The 21,544-nt window shown below is 42.7% G+C and overlaps 1 protein-coding gene and 1 long non-coding RNA gene across 2 annotated transcripts in view; one reads left to right on the plus strand and one right to left on the minus strand.

The window, feature by feature from the left end:
* The first annotated feature begins 161 nt into the window (after positions 1-161).
* Positions 162-20,196, plus strand: CYB5B (cytochrome b5 type B). The gene is made up of 5 exons (XM_073659258.1): positions 162-433; positions 13,159-13,287; positions 15,371-15,397; positions 17,299-17,333; positions 19,041-20,196. Exons 1-5 carry the CDS (start codon positions 290-292, stop codon positions 19,129-19,131), a joined length of 426 nt encoding a protein of 141 aa, XP_073515359.1. The 5' UTR covers positions 162-289; the 3' UTR covers positions 19,132-20,196.
* Positions 7,783-21,544, minus strand: part of LOC141174365 (uncharacterized) — a 37,713-nt gene continuing 23,951 nt past the window's right edge. Inside the window, exons 4-5 of the long non-coding RNA XR_012252858.1 lie at positions 9,803-9,868; positions 7,783-7,882 (exon numbers count right to left, since the gene is read on the minus strand). This is a non-coding gene — a long non-coding RNA (uncharacterized lncRNA). The remainder of the gene's footprint in view (positions 7,883-9,802; positions 9,869-21,544) is intronic.

Below are 21,544 nucleotides of genomic sequence, written 5' to 3' on the forward strand. Positions count from 1 at the left end.
ATTGGAGATACACTTTGACACAGGTTTCTGTGCCCACATCAAACATGGCTACCGTGAGCTCCACGCTTTTTTTTTCTAGTTTATACGCATATTTTAATTGGTTGGTAGGCTGAAGGAACCGGCGCTAGTGATAGGATAGTTGTTTTGCAAGTGTCCCGCCTTCTTGAAGGTGATTGGTTGTCACCTTGGAGACCTCACCTGTGTCCACGAGCCGAGTGTGAGGCGTCGCTGTTACGGAAGCCGGGAGCAGTCATAGCACCAGTTACGTAACGCGTTTTACACACCGGCGATGGCGAACGGTGAAGGCGGCTCCAGCCAGGAGTCTGAGGTGACTTACTACAGCCTGGAAGATGTGAGGAAAAGGAACAGCGCGAAGGAGCTGTGGCTGGTGATCCACGGCCGGGTGTACGATATCACACGCTTTGTGGAAGAGGTGGGTACCATCAGGCGGCTGTCACTGAGGCTGGGTGTGCGGCTTCTACAGGTGGGAATGAAGAGTGACCGTGATGTGCGACAATATCTGCAGCAGAGGAGGGCGGCCATCCACAGCTGTAAGTTATAGGGTATAATGGGGTCCCGGTATATGGCCGCTCTCCTGGCTGCCCCTGATACTCAATTGTCAGGGTCTCCCAAAAGTGACCCAGGTAGGTAAGGACATCCGATGACCAAGTCAGGGATGGTTAACAGGTATTCCCATCTCCAAGATCCTATCCCAATACATATTAGGTGTAACAATAAGAATATTAGCAAACACCTCCAATTAGCAATGTAGTCCAGTTCTTCTGATTAGCTATGCCACTTGTGCAGGGCATTGTAGTAGATTGGGTTATGACCACTCATATAGTGACAGTTGCTAGTGGTCATAACCATGGATACCCAATGCCCTGCACATGGTGTAAGTGACATGGCTAACCAGAAGAACTATACTACATTTCTAATTGGAGGTATTTGCTAATATTCTTATTATTACACCTACTTCATATTGAGATGGGAGTACCCCTTTAAGGCTCATAGTGTCTGATCACACAAAAGTTATTGTAAAGCAAATTGCTGAAATATTTCCTGCTGTCTATGGACCTAGAAAGGTGTCAGATCCCACCGAGCGTCTCCCCTGTGTAGTGACAGATCGCTCAGAGTGCTCATACTGACCCCTATCCATCACCAGAAATGGGCACGTGATCATCATCCCTGGAGCATGGAGGACGGCGGCCGGGTCTGAGGAATCGTGAACGGCCGTCACTATCTAAGGAAGAGATGGCAGCAGGATGCGCTATGGGAAAAGAAGACGATCCGGTGGAGGCAGAGTGATGGCCGATGTCCTGCTGGGAACCTTGTGTCCTGGAATCATGTGGATGTGACACGTACCTCCTACCACATTGTACAGACCCAGGACCCCAGTGAAGGCATTCCCTAATGGCAGAGCAGCTTTCTTCAGGGTAATGGTTCTTCAGAAAAGGAGGAACAAACCAAAGAGATGAATGTGATGACTCGTCTCCAAATTCCGTCACGTGCTGGAAAATGAGTCCAATCCATGGAGGCCTCACCAAGACATGGATAGGATTTGGTGTGAATGTCTGGATGCCAGATACTACAGGACACCTTCAGAGACTATGAGGCAGGTCAAGAGGAACCTGCACAATATGAGGCAGGTCAAGAGGAACCTGCACAATATGAGGCAGGACAAGAGGAACCTGCACAATATGAGACAGGACAAGAGGAACCTGCACAATAGGAGGCAGGACAAGAGGAACCTGCACAATAGGAGGCAGGACAAGAGGAACCTGCACAATAGGAGGCAGGACAAGAGGAACCTGCACAATAGGAGGCAGGACAAGAGGAACCTGCACAATAGGAGGCAGGACAAGAGGAACCTGCACAATAGGAGGCAGGACAAGAGGAACCTGCACAATAGGAGGCAGGACAAGAGGAACCTGCACAATAGGAGGCAGGACAAGAGGAACCTGCACAATAGGAGGCAGGACAAGAGGAACCTGCACAATAGGAGGCAGGACAAGAGGAACCCGCACAATAGGAGGCAGGACAAGAGGAACCCGCACAATAGGAGGCAGGACAAGAGGAACCCGCACAATAGGAGGCAGGACAAGAGGAACCCGCACAATAGGAGGCAGGACAAGAGGAACCCGCACAATAGGAGGCAGGACAAGAGGAACCCGCACAATAGGAGGCAGGACGAGAGGAACCTGCATTGTATGAGGCAGGTGGGGTTATTGTTAAGGCTGATCACTGTATACTAATCTCCATTGTAGCCTCCTATGCAGGGAGAATGTTGCATTATGTGGTGCCACATTTTCCAGTTTCATGAATAGCAATGCACAGCAGCATTTTAGGAATTGGGGATGGAAGTCAATTTGTGTTAAAGGTCTTGAAAACAAATGTCCAATTCTTAAGAAACATCAGAAGACGCTTAAAGGGATAGCACATGATTAGCTGCATGTGGAATGTATTAGTTCCACAGTGGATTGAGAATTGCGGACGTCGTCCCGGCTCGTTATCTGAATAAGTTCTGTGGTTCCCTCTTTTACCAGGGGTCTAATTTCTGGGAGCCCACCAGTTCTGAAAATGCAGCACTGAGTCCTCTGCAGTTTTTCTGTGTTAGGCATCGCTCGGCTGTGCAGGAATCTGCAGGAGTCCACGTTCACTTGGATGGAGTCACACTGCAGCAGGTGGTCATATATGCCCACGTGCAGAGTAAAAAACTGTTAAAGGGAAGCAGCGCTGCAACCCCTTTATTCTCAGCGTCAATGAAGGGGTGGGAGTCCCAGTGATGGCATACCCCTAGACTTCTGAGGACCATTGACGCCAGTAGATTGCGGCACCAGACATGGTTGGCAGCCTCTCGTCTTCTTATTCTGTAGAAATAACATGTACTTGGCTGTCGCCCAATGTGCCTGGTATTGAGTCATCACTTATAAGCTGAACCTTGGTCCTCTGCTCACTGGCCATCTTAGAGTCCTGAGTGATAAGAAAGGTGCTGCGATCCTGCTAGGACTTCAGTTTTGTCATAAAACACAGGCACAACACAGAGTACCTATAAGATTTATTTAAGGAATTAAACTATGGGGTGATCAAAGATCAGAAGAAGACTGAGTGGCTGTATACTGTGTCTGGCATCCAACTGAAAAGCACATATGGGAGGAACACTGACTTAAGGCTCCTTTAGCTGGATGCCAGGCATAGTATGAGCTTTCGTTCTCTGCATTTTAGAGGATCCCACCTCCCCCAATTTATCTAAAGTAGCAGTGTGTCCTGACAAGAGGGCAGTAGTGTCTGAAAGTGGAGAAGAAATGCAATGCTGCCATTGTAATAACTTGTCAGATTTCTAGACTTGGAGGACCACAGATCCTATAGGCAAAGGCGATAAATTATTAAACAGGTTAAGTATGGCTGATGGACGAAATGTGACAGTACAGTCCTATTGTGGTAATCTGACCGGAATGTGATCCTAAGAGAAGCGGCTTATATCCAAAATGGATTTAGATTCTCACAATCCTGTAGGACACAACGACCCCTGAAATTCCTGTGCAGAGCTTTGTGCGCAAAAGAGGATCTGTTACCAGAAAGGACCTAGGTGCATGTATGGGGAAGACTATTAAATCTGTCACCAGGAAGGCACATGGCTGTGAGAACATCTATAGGATCTGTCACCAGGAAAGTACATAGTTGGGAACGTATGTAGGATCTGTCACCAGGAAGGCACATGACTGTGGTAACATATGTAGAATCCGTCACCAGGAAGGCACATGACCGTGGGAACGTATGTAGGATCTGTCACCAGGAAGGCACATGACTGTGGGAACGTATGTAGGATCTGTCACCAGGAAGGCACATGACTGTGGGAACGTATGTAGGATCTGTCACCAGGAAGCCACATGACTGTGGGAACGTACGTAGGATCTGTCACCAGGAAGGCACATGATTGTAGGAACGTACGTAGGATCTGTCACCAGGAAGGCACATGATTGTGGGAACGTACGTAGGATCTGTCACCAGGAAGGCACATGATTGTGGGAACGTACGTAGGATCTGTCACCAGGAAGGCACATCAATGGCGACATCTATAGGACCTGCCATGATGGGTCATCCACACAGCAGCCCTGCACACTGACTAGTGGCGGCTGGCGAGTACTGCAGTTTATCTCCCATTCAAGTGAATAGGACTGAGACACAACCAGAACTAAAAGTGCAGAGTTGTGCCTGGCAAACAATAAAGGTGGCAGCCCCTTCAATCTACTGAGTGCCTGTTGAGATTAGATCCCCACCCACTGATCCAACATTAATGATCTTTACGAATGGTGGGCTATTCATTTTTAAAGCAGAACACATGGTGGCTATTTGGCCCTGGGCGGCTACTGACAGGATGTTCCTGCGTGTTTGCTGAGTACATGGTACTCTTGTGGCTTTTTGGCTACTCCTGCCCGTTTGACTGGAGGTAAGAAAAATTTCTTGTGTCCGGGTGTTGGTATATGATCATATTTAGGTCTCTATCTCATAGGTGAAGCTTACTTCCTATTTATTTCCTCTGCTTCGGTGACTGCTGTTTGGCTAGAATTCTCCTCCATGCTTTACACTGCAGCTCCTGTACCCATCAGAACGAACATAATGGGTAGAAATAGATTTATCCAACTCCTCCAGTTTATGCAAAGTCAGATGTCATGTGACCTGTTTCTGATCTGCTGATTGACAGGTAAGGCTGACGGAAGGACATCTGTTCAGGCCATATTCACATGGATATGAATCCTGGACCCCCTATTGATCTGATCCCCCAGGGCTAGCTGAACTGTAGGTCTGGGAGGATCAGATCAGCAATCTGCCCGTGTTATGACACTTTGGCCACATCTGCAGCTTTTCTGTTACCAGTTAGTAACTTGAAGGATCAAAGGTTGCTGCTCCATGTATTATCACTATTGTGGGCTGCTGCCAAGTTTCAGCCTCTTGGCTCATGATAAAAGCTGTGTGCCTGACGAGTGGACCGGCAGCCGTGCTCACTGGTGTCCGGTGCCCTGACTTGTTGATTAAATGATCAAAGAGATTTTGTTCTTTATTGCTTTTACGGAGGGTGTAAATATCATACCAATCAAAATTTACTTAAAGGGCAGCTATGCATTTTGCACGCTACTTAAAGAAGCACTCTTCCTCCCATCAATATTTGTGTCACCTTTATATATTGCAAACATATTATATGGCACTGTGCACTTACAATTGCTCATTTTGCCTTTCTACCCAGCTAATTCTGTTTTCTCTGCTCTATGTAGAAACAGGAAGTGTCTTGTCCTTGCAGAATTCATTCCCCTCTTCAACTCCTGACCCAGCTGCTCCATCCTCCCCCCTGCCATTGACTTTTGCAGTAACTTATGAGTCATACAGTGTAATCTGACCTCCTTTTTCCACATGGAGCTTATGATTCATATAGTCCATTTTTTAAAGGGAACCTGTCACCAGAAATAACGCTGTTAACCAGCCCGGCGCCTTCACGTAGCCGAATACAGCAGGGAGAAAATGAACTTTATTCTTCCCACCAGCATTTGGTTTCAGTCAGGGGGTCAGGGGCTGCACTTGTTTAATGAGAATACAGAGCGTTGGCTGTAACCGCACCCCCGGCCCTGATGGCAGCCGGCCCCAATGCAGAGTGAGTGTCAGTCAGGGCCGGGGCCGCGGTTACAGCTGCGCTCTGTATTCTCAGAGCGGTGACTGCACCAGAGCAGCAGCCGGGTAGCACAATAACGCTATTAACCTACAGATTAACCGCATATCTGCAGGTTAATAGCGTTGAACCTCTGTTGACAGGTTCTCTTTAATCACGTGATGTCATAAAGCTAATGGAAAAGAGAAGAATTAGCTGGGTAGAAAGGCAAAATGAGCATTTGTAAGTACACAGTGCTATATAATATAATGATTGCAATATATTAAGAGAATAAAAAATTTGATGGCAGAGCTTCTCCAATATTAGTTATTCATTGCTCCATTTCCAAAGCCACAATTTTCTTACTTTTCCAGTGTGAAATCTCTGAGGGCTTGTTTTCTTTCTGGTTTCTCTTGTGCTCACCCTTACTCTCTCTTGGCTTTCCCTGCGCTTGACCTCCCTCTCTCGCTTCTCCTGCCCCTTGTCCCCCTCCCTCCATCTCAGTCTCTCCTGCGCTTGACCCTCCCCCTTTGACCACCATCACCCTCTTGGCCTCCTCTGCCCCTTTTTTTTTTTTTTTTTTTTTACCTTGGTCTCTCCTGTGCTATGACTCCTCTGCCCCTTTTTTCCTCCTCCTCTGCCCCTTTTTTCCTCCTCCTCTGCCCCTTTTTTCCTCCTCCTCTGCCCCTTTTTTCCTCCTCCTCTGCCCCTTTTTTTCCTCCTCCTCTGCCCCTTTTTTTCCTCCTCCTCTGCCCCTTTTTTTCCTCCTCCTCTGCCCCTTTTTTCCTCCTCCTCTGCCCCTTTTTTCCTCCTCCTCTGCCCCTTTTTTCCTCCTCCTCTGCCCCTTTTTTCCTCCCCCTAATGGGCCAACGCCCTCCTCCTCACTTGGCCTTACCTGCCTCGCAGCCTTTTCTGCGCCCTCGACTTTTCCTGTTCTCCACCACAAACAGCGCCACTCTCAATCGTACAGCTCTTGGAAGAACATAATACTCCACTTTAAGGTGTTCACAGACCTCCTATTATAATGGGCAAGGATCGGATCCCTTAGCTGAATATTGCCAATCTCACTGCTATATTCATTACACGTGGCATGCCGTTCTCAACTATCGCCACATGAGGGCGCTATGAGCCTGTCAACTCTTTAACAACTATTTTCCTCACTTGGCACCCGTTTTACCCATGGAATAGTAAACTGCCCAAAGGGAGGGTGGACTGCTACTTTCGACAGGGTGAAAAGTTCGTCATGCCATGCCCCGTATGTTGCGTTCACACAGCAGTAAATTGTGTGCGTGCGCAACAGATCTCTTATGACATCAATTATAGAGATGATTCTACTAAACAGAGTCCCACGCGCTCCGAGCTGCTTTATTCTGTTTCGACCTTGTCATTATGAACATATTATTGGGGTGTGGTACATCAGGTGGTTCTATTGTGCGCACAAATTGTTATTTATGTCTTTGTGTGTATTTTTAACTGCTTCAGGATCATTTCATGATGGGCAGTATTTCCGAATTGGACGCTGGTATAAAATACGTCCTATATTGCAATTTATCTAAAACCTTTAATATTTAAGGATTTGTCCGAGACTTAAAATAAATGTCATATCAGGTTGTAAAATAAAAGCCATTCTGACTTGTTAACCCCCCCATTCCAGCTCTGGCGGTCATGCTGATCCTTGACGTGTACTGCTGTTGTGGTGCGCTGTACATGCTTATGTGACCGCTGCAGCCAAAAACGTTGGAGGAGGCCAGATCTCAGGATCATGGGTGGTGATGGTCTGATAGACCGGACCTCCATCAGCCTTTAAAATTAGCAGTGATTCAGCTTGTCAGAAAGAGAGGAGCTGCAGGTGCCGGAATGTCCTGCAGCTTTCCTCCCTTCATCATCAGCACAAAATTTACCAATTTTTAAATGGAGAGAAAAAGTGGCTTCTCAATGTGTTAACTGCTTTCCAACCCCTGTCATTTACCCTGGATGGCGCCTGTATCATGTTGAAAGTTGCTGCCAAAAAATATGGTTTTCATACCTCTTCCCTTGCCAATTGTCACAATCGCTTCTGCTCTGAAAGCGAGCAATTTAAGTTGTAGAAGACATTAATTGGGGGGTGGAGAAGGTCAGATCACGTCAGATTTACTCGCCCTGGGCTTGGTCATGTGATCTCACATCCAGAACAACTTCCAACTTTCACTGTAATTTTTCTTGCAACATTTCTTCCCTCCTTCAGGCATCGATACTCACGACCTGCAAAATATACCTTACATATGTGATGGCAATTTAGTGTCCCTACGGGAAAACATCAGATATTAGAGCAGGGTGATTTTCTCCTTTTTGCAACAGCAGCTCACATTTCACTTCTGTCTGATCTGTTGCAATGTATCAGTGTAGATGGCACTTCGGGTGTTTAGACTGGAGACGTTGCAGCAAACCATCAGCTGTGGCTATGAGGCTATGTTCACACGTTGCGTTTTTGCTGCGTGTTTTTTTTCTGCAGGCAAAACTTGCTCTCTTGGCAGTAAAGAAGCGGTTTACAAAAAGCAGGTTTTCCTACGTTTTTTGCTGTGTTTTTCAGGATCCCAAAGTTCAGCTTTGCTTCCACCACAGAAGCATGAACAATTCAAGGTGTTAGGTCACCAATGCAAGATGTATATGTGAAACCATAAAACCATTTTTGGTAAAAAGAGCAATTTGATGAAATTATTTAGTTGAAAAAGATTTTTATGTCTGAAAAAAGTTCATATGAGTTCATGAAAAAAATACACAATTAGAAATGTAACAGTGGGAGGAGTTGAATTGGTCAGGAATAGTTTACCTAAGACATTGGCAGAGCATTGAGTTTGTAGGACACAGTTTACTATCACACTTTGGTGGGCCCTTGAGTTGGTCAGGTATTGTTCAATTTCACATCACACCTTGGTCAGCCAATGTTTACTTTAACACCTATCACTAATTTAAATAAACTACTAATCCTAACAGCCATTCTTAGGTGAGGAGACCAAGACATTATGGTTTAAACTTGGGAAAATCACAAAAATAAATGGATTTCACATAGTGCTGTACATGCTTTTTTTCATTAAAAATGCAGCAAAAACTGATAGCAAACTTTTTGCTGTTTTTTTTTCTTTTTTTTGCATTCTCTATGGGTGAAAAAATGCTGCAAAAACACTGAAAGTGACATTCAGCAGTTTTCCAATTCGGTCAGGAAAAAAAACTGTGTGCATGAGATTTCTGAAATCTCATAGCTTTTGCTGGTACTGTAAAACTCCCCTTTTAATTAGCATAAAAAATGCAACGTGTGAACATAGCCTACATTGCTTTTTTGCTGCTTTTTTTTTCTGCAGCCAAAACCAAATCTATTGGTAGTGTAAAAAAAAAAAACTAAAAAAAACTGCACACAAAATTCAGGTTTTGCTGCTTTATTTGTTGAGTTTTTCAGGATCCCAAAGTTCAGCTTTGCTTCCACCTTGCAAGTATGAACAATACAAGACCTATGTGAAGTCATAAAATATTTTTGGAAAAAAGGGTAGTTTGATCAAATTATGTAGTCGAAAAAGCTTTTTATGAAAAATAGTTACTATTCTGAACAAAAAAGTTCATGAAAAAATACACAATTGCAAATGTAAAAACTGCAGGGGGAGTCAAATTGGTCGGGCATTGCTTACCTAGCACATTGTTGGTTGGGCATTGAGTTGGTTGGGCATTGAGTTGGTTGGGCTTTGTTTACTTTCACACATATCACTAATTTAATTAAACTGTACTAACACTAACATCCATGTTCATGTGAGGACACCAAGACATTATGGTTTCAACTTGGGAAAATCACAAAAATAAATGGGTTTCATATCCTGCTGTACCTGCACTTTTTCACCAAAAATGCTGCAACAACTGATGACAATGTTTTTGCTGCTTTTTTTTGCACTTACCCATTGCTTTCTATGTGTGAAAAAAAACACTGCAAAATCACTGAAAGAATTGACCTGCTGCAGATTTCAAAAACGCAGCAGTTTTCCAATTCAGTCAGAGAAAAAAAGAGAACAAGCGAGCGCATGAGATCTCTGAAATTTCACAGCTTTTGCTGGTACTGTAAGAAGCAGCTTTTAATTTTGCAAAAAAAGCAGTAAAAAAAAGTAGCAAAAAACGCAAATTGTGAACATAGCATTATACCTGTACAGGTTTTTAGGACCTGGATGTCCAGAAGAATGTTTTCATTCACTGCTAGTAGGCCGAGACCTGTAAATTTAAACAGAGAAAAAGTTTTGAATTAGTTCATAGGAATGGCCTTTCATGCTTAATGGGTGGGGTGTCCAGTACTTGTGGGGGGTCAGACCTTCACAAAAGCGTGATCTCATGAGAGCAACCCCTATCCCAATGATATTTTACCCTGATGAGGCGCACTATATAGCCCCTTGGTGTTTACAGTATGGCATCACAATTGTATGTCTGATGCAATGTGTTGGCATACTGAGAAATACTTCACATCCCCCCCCCCCCTTGTTTAATTGTGGGTGATAATGGGAGTGGAAATGTAATGATTTCATATGTAGATGATTCACATCGTTGTGTTCAGATGGTATAGGATCACACCGCGGGTACCGGCAGGCGAACACCGATTTCAGGAAATAACTTATCTGTGCTTCATTTACAGTAATGATGATGTGATCAGCTCCAAAAAAAATCTGATCTGCACCGTTCCACTTGTAGCTGTGGTATAGTGAATGATCTCCCTCTATATCCAAAGTGCTATAACCGCATGGCCAAATTCTGTATACTGCATATAAAATCAAATCTACTAAGAATACTCTGTGAGCTAAGCTGTTGCAATTCATCAGGCTCATGTTACATCCTGTATTATATTCCAGAGCTGCACTCACTATTCTGCTGGTGCAGTCACTGTGTACATACATTACATTACTGATCCTGAGTTACATCCTGTATTATACTCCAGAGCTGCACTCACTATTCTGCTGGTGCAGTCATTGTGTACATACATTACTGATCCTGAGTTACATCCTGTATTATACTCCAGAGCTGCACTCACTATTCTGCTGGTGCAGTCACTGTGTACATACATTACAGTACTGATCCTGAGTTACGTCCTGTATTATACTCCAGAGCTGCACTCACTATTCTGCTGCTGCAGTCACTGTGTGCATACAATACATTACTGATCCTGAGTTACATCCTGTATTAAACTCCAGAGCTGCACTCACTATTCTGCTGGTGCAGTCACTGTGTACATACAATACATTACTGATCCTGAGTTACATCCTGTATTATACTCCAGAGCTGCACTCACTATTCTGCTGGCATAGTCACGGTGTACAGTCATGTTCATCATTATTGGCACCCATGAAGTTTATGTACATAATGTGGAATATCTCCTGGAAAAAAATGAATCAAGTGAAACAGTTTTTTTGTATAGAGTACTCGTGTTAAATACAAAAGAGCAAATGAAAAATAATATTTAAAAACAAAAAACAATGGGAGGGAAAAATGGAAAAACCTAAAGCTTGCTGTGACACTGGTATTGGCACCCTTTAAATTAATTTAGTATGGAAACAGATTTTGACTCGCCTGTGGTAATTCTCAAGAGATTCACCTGTGATTAATTGTCGGTGCTCATGTGACTTGAATTAGCCAATGAATGATGACTTCAGTGTTTTAAAAAAGCCACATGGTAGGCCCTGTTCCTTTGTCACAATGGTGAAGACAAAGGAGCTGTCTGAGGACATCGGAACTGCTATTATTAGCAAACACAAGACTTCCAAAGGGTATGAGGCCATCTCCAAAGACCTTGGTATCCCAGTTTCAAAAGTGCACAATGTTATTAAGAAGTTTGTCAAGCATGGAACCGTCAAGAGATGTCTTTAAAGGATGGTGCGAATGGTGGAAAAAACACCACGTCAAACATCTGAAGGCCAGCCTGGAACAGTCTGGGGTCATGGTTTCAACAAGTACCATACGCCGCACACTAAACCAAGCAGAGCTTTATGGGCGAAGGCCAAAGAAGAAATCATTGCTGAAGATATGACATAAAAAGGAACAACTGATCTTTGCCAAAGAGTACCTTGGCAAACCATAATCCTTCTGGACACCTGAAACAAAAATAGAGCTTTTTGGCAATGCACAACAACATTTTGTTTACAGACAGAGCAATGAAGCTTATAAGGAAAAGAACACGTTACCAACAGGTAAACATGGTGGAGGATGCATAATGCTGCGGGGTTGCTTTGCTGCCCATTGTCCTGGAGGCCTTGACCTTATCACAGGAATCATGAAATCAGAGAATTATCAAGAGATTTCAGAGCGAAATGTCCTACCGAGTGTAAGAAAACTTGGTTTGAGCTGAAGATCATGGGTCCTCCAGCAAGACAATGACCCAAAGCACACATCCAAAAGTACACAGGAATGGTTGAAAAAGAAAAAAATGGTCTGTTTTAGAATGCCCAGCAATGAGTCCTGGCCTCAATCCCATTGAAAATCTTTGGGGTGAGCTGAAATTTGCCATTGGGAAAAAGAACCCTGCAAACATTCAAGAGCTTGAACCAACTGCAAGGGAAGAGTGGGAGAAAATTCCAGCTGAGAAGTGCAAGAAGCTTATAGATGGCTACAAGAAACGTCTGGAGGCTGTCAGCAATGACAAAGGGTGGGCAACCAAGTATTGATTAGGGGGGCCTTTATTGCTGCACATGCTGTTTCTTTGTTGAAATTGCAAAATAGAAGTTGAAAAACAATGTTTTATTGTTGTATTACTTTGGACCACTAATTAAAAAATCCTGAGGATATAACTTTGGTACATTTCCATTTATTTCTGAAGATATTGTACAGTCTATGAAAAAAATTAAGGGGTGACAATAATGGTGAGCAGCACTGTACATACATTACATTACTGATCCTGAGTTAAATCCTGTATTATACTCCAGAGCTGCACTCAATATTACTTTTACATGGGCAGCAGGCTCATCCATATCGTTCCCTTGTGCCGTATGGGGCTACATTTGCACAACTTGTAACCATTATGTTCTAATTGAACAGATACTAACAAGAAGCCTCATTAAGGTCCACAATTAACTTTGGGAAAGTAATGGGGAAGGGGGGACTGGTAGAACCTGATGCTGGAGCCTAAGGGAACGTGTAAAGAATGCTTTCTGTTCCTGGCAGACCTGTATCCTGTGCGGTGTTGAAATATCTCAATGAATGGATTATTATGGATGGGTTTATATTCTGTAAACGTGATTATTAATTATCCCTGTAATTATTAGATCTACAACCTATGATTAAATAACCGTAGAAAAGCCATAGTAACAATCAAAGATTCTAAGATTTAATAAAGATTAAAAAAACATACTTTTTTTTTTTTTTTTTTTTACTTTTTTCAACAGCTCCCCTCTCGTACATGGGCTGTTTGAATTAATGGACCTGGTGGGGTCTTCAAGTGATCTTAAATTGCGGTTTATCCCTCCACCCTGTGCACCAGGCTTCTTGGAGAGACTTCATTATGGTCCTTCTTGTTTCCGCAGCATCCAGGAGGAGAGGAGGTCCTGTTCGAACAGGCCGGAGCCGATGCTACGGAGAGCTTTGAAGATGTCGGCCATTCTGTTGATGCACGGGAGATGCTGAAGCAATATTACGTAGGAGATCTGCATCCGGTAAGATCGTTATAACATATTATACAGGGGTTTTTTTTTTCACCCGATCACAAACGCCACTTATGGCTTGGGCACTTCCAATCTATAAACAATGACCACTCGGATGATCGACACCCCCCCCCCCCCCAAAAAAAAAAAAGCAGAACAATCACATCGTGTGAGCATACCCTAATAGTACAAGACCAAGAAGAAGCCGCTAAAGACTCTTTGGAAAACCGCTCCTGTCATTTACCTGCACACAACTGGCGGTGTTCATGGTCCATCATTGCCGGTTTCACACAAAGTATGGATCGCAAAATATACAGGGTGGGCCATTTATATGGATACACCTAAATTAAATGGAAATGGTTGGTGATATCAACTTCCTGTTTGTGGCACATTAGTATATGGGAGGGGGAAAACTTTTCCAGATGGGTGGTGACCATGGCGGCCATTTTGAAGTTGGCCATTTTGTATCCAACTTTATTTTTTTCAATGGGAAGAGGGCCATGTGACACATCAAACTTATTGAGAATTTCATAAGAAAAACAGTGGTGTGCTTGGTTTTAACGTAACTTTATTCTTTCATGAGTTTTTTACAAGTTTATGACCACTTATAAAATGTGTTCAAAGTGCTGCCCATTGTTTTGGATTGTCAATGCAACCCTCTTCTCCCACTCTTGACACACTGATAGCAACACTGCAGAAGAAATGCCAGCACAGGCTTCCAGTATCCGTTGTTTCAGATGCTGCACATCTCGTATCTTGATGGTATGGTGTAGTATATGGGGTACAAAGATAGTGGGGCCATTCTTCATCAATGGAAACCTCAATGCCACTGGATATCTGAAATTGCTACATGTGTTGCCCTCTTTATGCACTGAAGATGGCACGTTCCCTGAGTTTTTCCAACAAAATGGTGCACCACCACATTATGGGTGTCAGGTCTGAGCATTCCTACATGATCAGTTTCCTGGAAAGTGGATTGGTTGTCGTGGGCCAGTTGAATGGCCACCAAGGTCTCCCCATCTGACCCCCTTAGACTTTTATCTTTGGGGTCATCTGAAGGCAATTGTCTATGCTGTGAAGATACGAGATGTGCAGCATCAGAAACAACGGATACTGGAAGCCTGTGCTAGCATTTCTTCTGCGGTGTTGCTATCAGTGTGTCAAGAGTGGGAGAAGAGGGTTGCATTGACAATTCAACACAATGGGCAGCACTTTGAACACATTTTATAAGTGGTCATAAACTTGTAAAAAAGTCATGAAAGAATAAAGTTACGTTAAAACCAAGCACACCATTGTTTTTCTTATGAATTTCTCAATAAGTGCGATGTGTCACATGACCCTCTTCCCATTGAAAAAAATAAAGTTGGATCCAAAATGGCCGACTTCAAAATGGCGGCCATGGTCACCACCCATCTGGAAAAGTTTTCCCCCTCCCATATACTAATGTGCCACAAACAGGAAGTTGATATCACCAACCATTCCCATTTAATTTAGGTGTATCCATATAAATGGCCCACCCTGTAGATTGGCAAACTCGATAGCCTCATATTATGCCTATGGGGGATGCTGTGTTCGGGACCATACTTGTTAAACAGCCTAAAGCTGGCAGTAAAGGTACCAGGTAGCTTGTGCGTAATTGGTGGCTATGTACAGGCAAGTATGGCCATTTGTGAAAGGTTTGTTCGCGATAACCACATGGCTAATTGCCGTAATATCAATAGGATATCCCATCATTTTGACTGTTGGGGGTCTGTCCTCAGGAATTACCGTACATTAAAGGGCCCACACTCCTACGTCAGCTCTTTTTTTCCCTTCCATGGTGCGTTTTCCAGGCACCGGTGTGCTGAGAAGTATTGAGAAGGGCCTCTCAGTTGAATTGGAGATCTGACCCTTTCCTTATCAGGATTTTGGGTGTCCCCAAGTTCAGACCCTTCCCAGTCATAGAGTGATGGCATATACTAGTCTATGCCCTGATGTACTGTATGTATTGTATTGACCGAGCCGGTGGCTTCAGCTTTGTGCATAATTTACTGTGCTATGTCTGAGAATTTACTTTTTATTATTATTAATTTACTATTATATTCTCCTTGAACAGGATGACTGCAAAAACAACAGTAAAAAGGTAAGAGTACCCCGTTAAACACTACATAAATGCTACATCACAATTTCATCCATTATCCGGCCTCCATGGACACTGTTATACATGGATTGAGATATATAATATTATATATTTTTGTACACCAGAGGGGCCATCTATACATGATGCTAAGTAATTACTCAATAGCACATCCGCCAGTGATGTTAGTTTTGGCTTATTAACTTCTGGAGAGCCATGGGCTACACTGTATATTCAGCTTTACCAATAAAGCTGCCTTGGGACTGGCTTGGTACCAGTAGCTTCAGACACACTTTTTTTTATACTCCAGGATTTATTTTATTTTAATGCGCATCTATTTTTTTGTTTTTTGTGGGGGGTTTTTTATTAAGGTGATTTAGAAATGTTATCTTCTTTTTAGACAACATAAACTTAGACTAGACAGTCTTACGATACACCAAATTTATCACACTGGTTCATCCTGGATGAAGAATTTGGTGCATTTTTTTGGAGCATCCAAGTTCGCAGTGTTCTGCCACAATTCAGGACACTCCCATTTCCACAGGGCACCAGGCCTCTTATTGAGCAAGATATCAAGTTTTAAACAAAAAAAAAAAAAAAGTTTAGAAAAGTTGATAAAACTAATCAAGCCATAATCATCGCGTTTCAACTTTTTTTTTTTTGCATTTTTCAGTCATGGTCTTGAATGATTCTTTTTAGATTCACATGATTTGCAATGTGGAACAACAAAAATGCCACACAAAAATAGAAAAAAAAAAGATTTTTTTTTTGCGCAATAAAAGTCTTTGGGAGAAATGCACTATTTAAATGTAATATTTCTCACTGACCGACTATCAGCAACTGGCCTCAGACACTTTTTTTTTTTTTCTGCAAATCGGTGTTTTGTTTTCCTCTGTCCCCAGAAAATCTGTGCGCCTTCACTTGGCAGCGGTCCTTGTAAATCAGTGTTGCCTGCCCATCGGCCTTGTATACTCTTCACATCGCTGGCAGCCTGCCCTGCCCAGATTAAATATAATTTCCGATTTTTCTAATTACAACTTCTTGTAATTATTGTTTGTTTTCTTTAATGGTGTCTTGTGCCTCTTCCTCCTTCCCTCGCACCTTGTATTTCCTCCCTGGCTGTGTACATGCTCGGGGCTGCACTACTGATAATTATCACAATGCAGCTCACTATTCCACACCGCGGAATACTCTGGTATATAATTGAATCTTCTAACGCACACGTGACGCTTCAACTTCATCACTTTACCTGCAGTTAGTTAGACGATTGCCAAAAAAAAGAACGTGGGGCTTCTCGGTAACCTTTTAGACAGGGAAGGCAACAACGTAATGATTAAGGGATCAGACTACGCAATGTTTGTTTGTAGTCTGTTACCATGGAGACACATAGGCGTTCAAAGGAGCTGTAGTACTAAACTAATTTTTTTTTTTTTTGTGCAAAATTGCTTTCTTTTTTACTTTTTGATATCTACTTGCAAAATTGGTCTTTAGACTAAGGGCTACAAGGTGGCTTTGGCATGCTGAGTATGATACAAAAGTGTCAGAAACCAGAGCGTTGAGGCTCCCTGTGGAGTCAGACGGGTCAAAAATAAACCTGTAGTGAGAATGGGAGCTGAATTTTGAAGGAAGGCAGCCTGATCTGGTGAATCAGGATCCCTGGAGGCCGCACCGAGCAACACACAAGACTTTAAGGATCACCATGAGAAGTGGAGTCCGTGCATCGATGGGTCATTGCTGGCACAATGGAGACTATGGTTCTAATATTATGGCTGCTCGGTGTGACCCGACTGCCCAATTCCCAGCAATTTGTCCCTTCTAGTATGTAGACATGATGTTCTGATCATGCATTAACATAGGGTAAGATATATTCACACTGGATAATGTTATTTTATCTTTTATTCTTCCAGGATGTCTTCATATCAACATCATCCAATTCATCCAGGTAATGGCCTCTTGTATAACTTTTTTTATTTTATTTTTTTACACCTAAGGGTGAATATGTCACCTTATGGAGCACTCTGAATTACTATAACGTGTGGATCGCTGAAGAGACAGGAGGATGTAACTCTGATCTCTGCCCTCGCTTTCACTCCCCTGCAGTAAGCCGGATAAATGACACACGCTCTGTAAGCTTATAAGCCATTTAGGAGTCCGCTGTGCAGTTTGGCAGAGTTTAGGAGTCCATATTTGCTGCCTTTCATAAACCTCTAGTCATTGGGTGATAATTCCAGTGAAAACTGGGGCCGGCCCTATATTTTCCGTGTAGTATTATATGCTGGCCGTTCAATTGGACGGACAACATAGTCTTCTATGACACTTTTAAACTTGGTATACATTTTAGTCCAAACTTTTACCTTACAGGGTGACACGTCATATTACATGGGCAAAACAAAGACACCAGAACTTAACCGGAATCAAAGAAGTGCAATGAGAAAAAAAATTGATATATAAAATCACTCTTTATTAATATTCATGAGTAAAAAACTATTTAAAACAAGGTGCCTCAAAACACAAAAGAAACGTAGTAATACGTAAATATAATGAAGGCTTAGATATAATACAAGTACAATCAATCGCACGCTGTGCTGGTAATTAAATAATTAAAGTAACATTGCAAGACACAAATATTATCCATAATAATTGACAGATATTCATGTCATATATGGTAGTGATTTATATAGGGTAATCAGTGCATAAAGCCCACAAATGGGGATAATCAACCATATGTAATAACGTACATATAAATCTGCTGGATAGCTGTAAGTATAGTGCCAATGTCTTGCCTTAATGAAAGTTCTAGTTCATAGTACAGTTTAATCTATGATGAGTAAGCCAAAATTAATTTCACTACATACAAGTCCACAAAGTAACCATAAAATGGTAAAAGACTTTACCTACACAGTGGTACATTAGACAGGATGCTGGCTGCGTCCTTCACCCCGACGCGCGTTTTGCATATCTTCTTCAACAACCCCTTTAAGTATGACTAATTTACATCCACTTAAGAAAATGTTGTCCTGAAGCTGAGACTTTGGGCGTTGCACCCTTATGGTTATGCCTCTCCATTCACATGAGGGACAGATGTGAGACCTCTGTTTTTTAGGTCTGATCAAACATTGGTCCTCTACCATGTGGATGTTGGTGGGATAACCCCTTTTAAAGGGCTATTCCCACTTTTATAGATATATATTGTCTGATAGTGCTTGTGAAAAGTAGCACACTTGCATTTTAATGCTTCTGAAAATTTGCAGCTGTTCCTGAGATTAACACTTTTTTTTTTTCCTTTTGTTTACAGCTCGTTTCCTAGAAGACCGACCACTACTGCTGTCTTGTTTGTAAGCTGTGCGCTGAAGCTGGCCGGGATTACGAGATAACGGTGCTCTCCAGTGATCTTGGTCCGCTTAAAAGCGGCACTTACAAGTTCTTTTTTTTATTATGCTTGTAAGCTCTGCACAGGTTCTGCTGTATAGCAGTAGTGGTCAGTTTCCTTGCCAACAAGCAGTAAACAACAGGGTAATATCTCAAGAATGACTTTAAAAAAAAAAAAATGTCTTACATTTGCAATCGATTTCCGACAATACCGATCTATGAGCATGTGATTAACCCCTTAAGGTGCTACGATTATGCCTTTCTTCTGTTCTCCACACAGTTCATGGAGCAATTGGCTGATCCCCGCCGTGGCTGTGTTGCTTCTGGGCTTGATGTATCGTTTTTACTCGGTGGACAGCCGCTCGTCGTGAGCGTTACAATAACCTGAACCTACCATAAGCTGCCGGTGACTTCACGCACAAGAAAATGAGCAGGATCCGAAGCACAGAGAAGAAACGTCCCACATCTCTGCCAGATCCAAAATTCAAAACTTGAGCAGAAACTTCTCATTTTATGTCGGTGACCAAGACCTTATCGTCCATACCGTGTGCCTGTGTCGTCATTTTAGCCCAATCGAAACTCTGGATATTCTTACGGGACCTTTTTATCTTGGAGCATGCCTCATACCCTGTTTCCCTTCAAGCTTAATTCCACAAATTTGAAACTTTGTACCTATGTAAAAAGATTGGTAACTTTGCCGAAAGTTTATTTTATTGTTTTGTGCTGCATTCAAACTTCTGCTGGTTGCCATTGCAAACAGACTACACGGTCCACCCTGTTGTCAGACACGTGACTCCTGAGACCCCATACTGGAAGCCGGCAGAATTCTGAAAGGGGAAAAAAAAAGTACAGTAACGCAAAGTTCCCACACTTGTTCTTTGCTATAAGTATGGAAGTGGAACTCCCATTTACTTATCTACACTTTGAGGTATCGGTGGTCTTCTGGGTTGCTGGGATGGTGCTTCGTATGCATGTTGGGGACCACATAATTGTTTCAGACCCTTAATCGCTGTGTGTGAATGACTCTCTGTTTTTTCAATAATGAAAATGGTTGTCATAATTGTCATCTGTGCACTAAAAGCCATAACTAAAGATCTTCAGACATCACTAATTTTAATAAACTCCTTCGGCTCATTTGTGGGTCACTTGTTGCACATTGCATTTTTTTTTTTACTTTTTGGCATAGGATATGTTCACACTGAGCTTTTCTGCACTAAAATCCACATGAAAAACCCCTGCAAAGTGTGAAAAATGCATTGCTATTCATGCAGCTGTGTTTCTTTTCCCGCACAGTTTCTAAAAGCGCAAGTCCACAACAGGTGCCCAAATTTCAGTCATAGGTAACAGTACAAATTTTCATCAGATTTGTTTTTACGCCGTGTGAATGGTACTCTTGCAAACTTGCCGGTGCTCAATTAAACTGAGTTTGCCAACTTTTTATGTGTAATACATCACATATTAGATCTTCAATCCCACTGTCAGTGAGGTGAGTATTGCTTCTTTTATTTTTTTTTTAACCAATTCACGACCTCTTTAAAAAAAAAAAAACTCTAAATCACCAGATTAAACAATACAAACTGTATACATTATTAAATAGGTCTTAGACCTGACGAGGCTGTTATGTTTACTTTTAAAATCTGTTTAAAAAAAGGATTATGCAGCCATTTTTAAAGTTGTGGGTTTTTTCTGCCTTAATGTCATAATAAGCATTTTAGGAGTCTACTAAAATGCTCATTTTAATATTAGGATTTTATAGGTGCTCTGACAAAGATTTTCAAGCCTCATCAGGTGTAAGAGATCTATTTATAAAATGGAGTTCTTATCTTTTTTTTTTTTATCAGAAGGGAAACTCCCCCCAGCCACCCCCTGGCATGATGCTTGTCGGGATGGCGGTGTGCTGCTGATGATTGACAGTCCAGGGTAGCAGCGTTGTTGCGTGACAGGTGCACTCTCTGATGCTGGTAGCAGAGACCTCATCGGAGGGGGGTGCACTGATTTAGTGATCCGGCCATCTTCAGAGCAGGGCTTGCAAGTGCACGCTCTTTTTCTAGGAGACCGGCCACCTGTGAAACTGCAGAGGTGGCTGATGAGCAGTAAAACATTTTTCAGAAGAAGTAAATTGCGAAGTATTTTGTTTTGTTTTTTGTTTTTTTTACCTTTTAATATACTGAGCTTGTTTTCTGCAATCTGGTGAAACATGCATGTTATAGCCCCAGGCCTTTATTTGTGATCGAACCAGTGGATATCTAGGATATATACACTGCTCTCCCATATTAACATACTAGATCCTCTAGTTTCGGGCATTGCTCCCTATGGTGGACAGTCTGGTATGGCATATGCACGCTGCTTGTTTCTTCAAGTCTTCTCCATCTTGCTTGCCTGCATTCTTCTTGCCCGATATGTCAGCTTGGAGCAGTATGTTGCCCCCCAAGTCTTCCGCCTACTCATTCATAAAAGGTTTGTTTACCATTTTCTTGCGTTTTTCTTCCCCCTCCTCCCGTTGCGTTCTCTCGTGAGACAGAGCTCCTTGTGTGTGGCCAAGTCTCACACAGTAAATGTTTGTTTGGTCGGTCACTGCTCACACAATGAGGCTCTGTAAAGTGTGTAAGTTTGTCAGTACAATTGTCTCCGTGCCATCCGAGTGACAATGATGGGGCATGTGCTGAATGCTGTGCCTACATAGAAAGTATTCATCGCACTCACCGTACTGCATTCTCAGTCGTCTTAAAGTGGCTGTCTTCCAATGCTGGTGGACCAAGTCCATCTACGTACACAATGGAGATC

This window comes from Phyllobates terribilis, unplaced genomic scaffold (genome assembly GCF_046119375.1).
Source record: "Phyllobates terribilis strain yellow unplaced genomic scaffold, ASM4611937v1 Scaffold_13__5_contigs__length_258822181, whole genome shotgun sequence".
Taxonomy (NCBI): Eukaryota; Metazoa; Chordata; class Amphibia; order Anura; family Dendrobatidae; genus Phyllobates; species Phyllobates terribilis.

Excerpts from the sequence above, each read along its gene's own strand:
- CYB5B (XM_073659258.1), top strand. The coding sequence starts at position 290 with ATGGCGAACGGTGAAGGCGGCTCCAGCCAGGAGTCTGAGGTGACTTAC. Across the intron at positions 15,398-17,298 it reads GCAAAAACAACAGTAAAAAG|GATGTCTTCATATCAACATC; the intron begins GTAAGAGTACCC and ends TTATTCTTCCAG. Across the intron at positions 17,334-19,040 it reads ACATCATCCAATTCATCCAG|TTCATGGAGCAATTGGCTGA; the intron begins GTAATGGCCTCT and ends TTCTCCACACAG.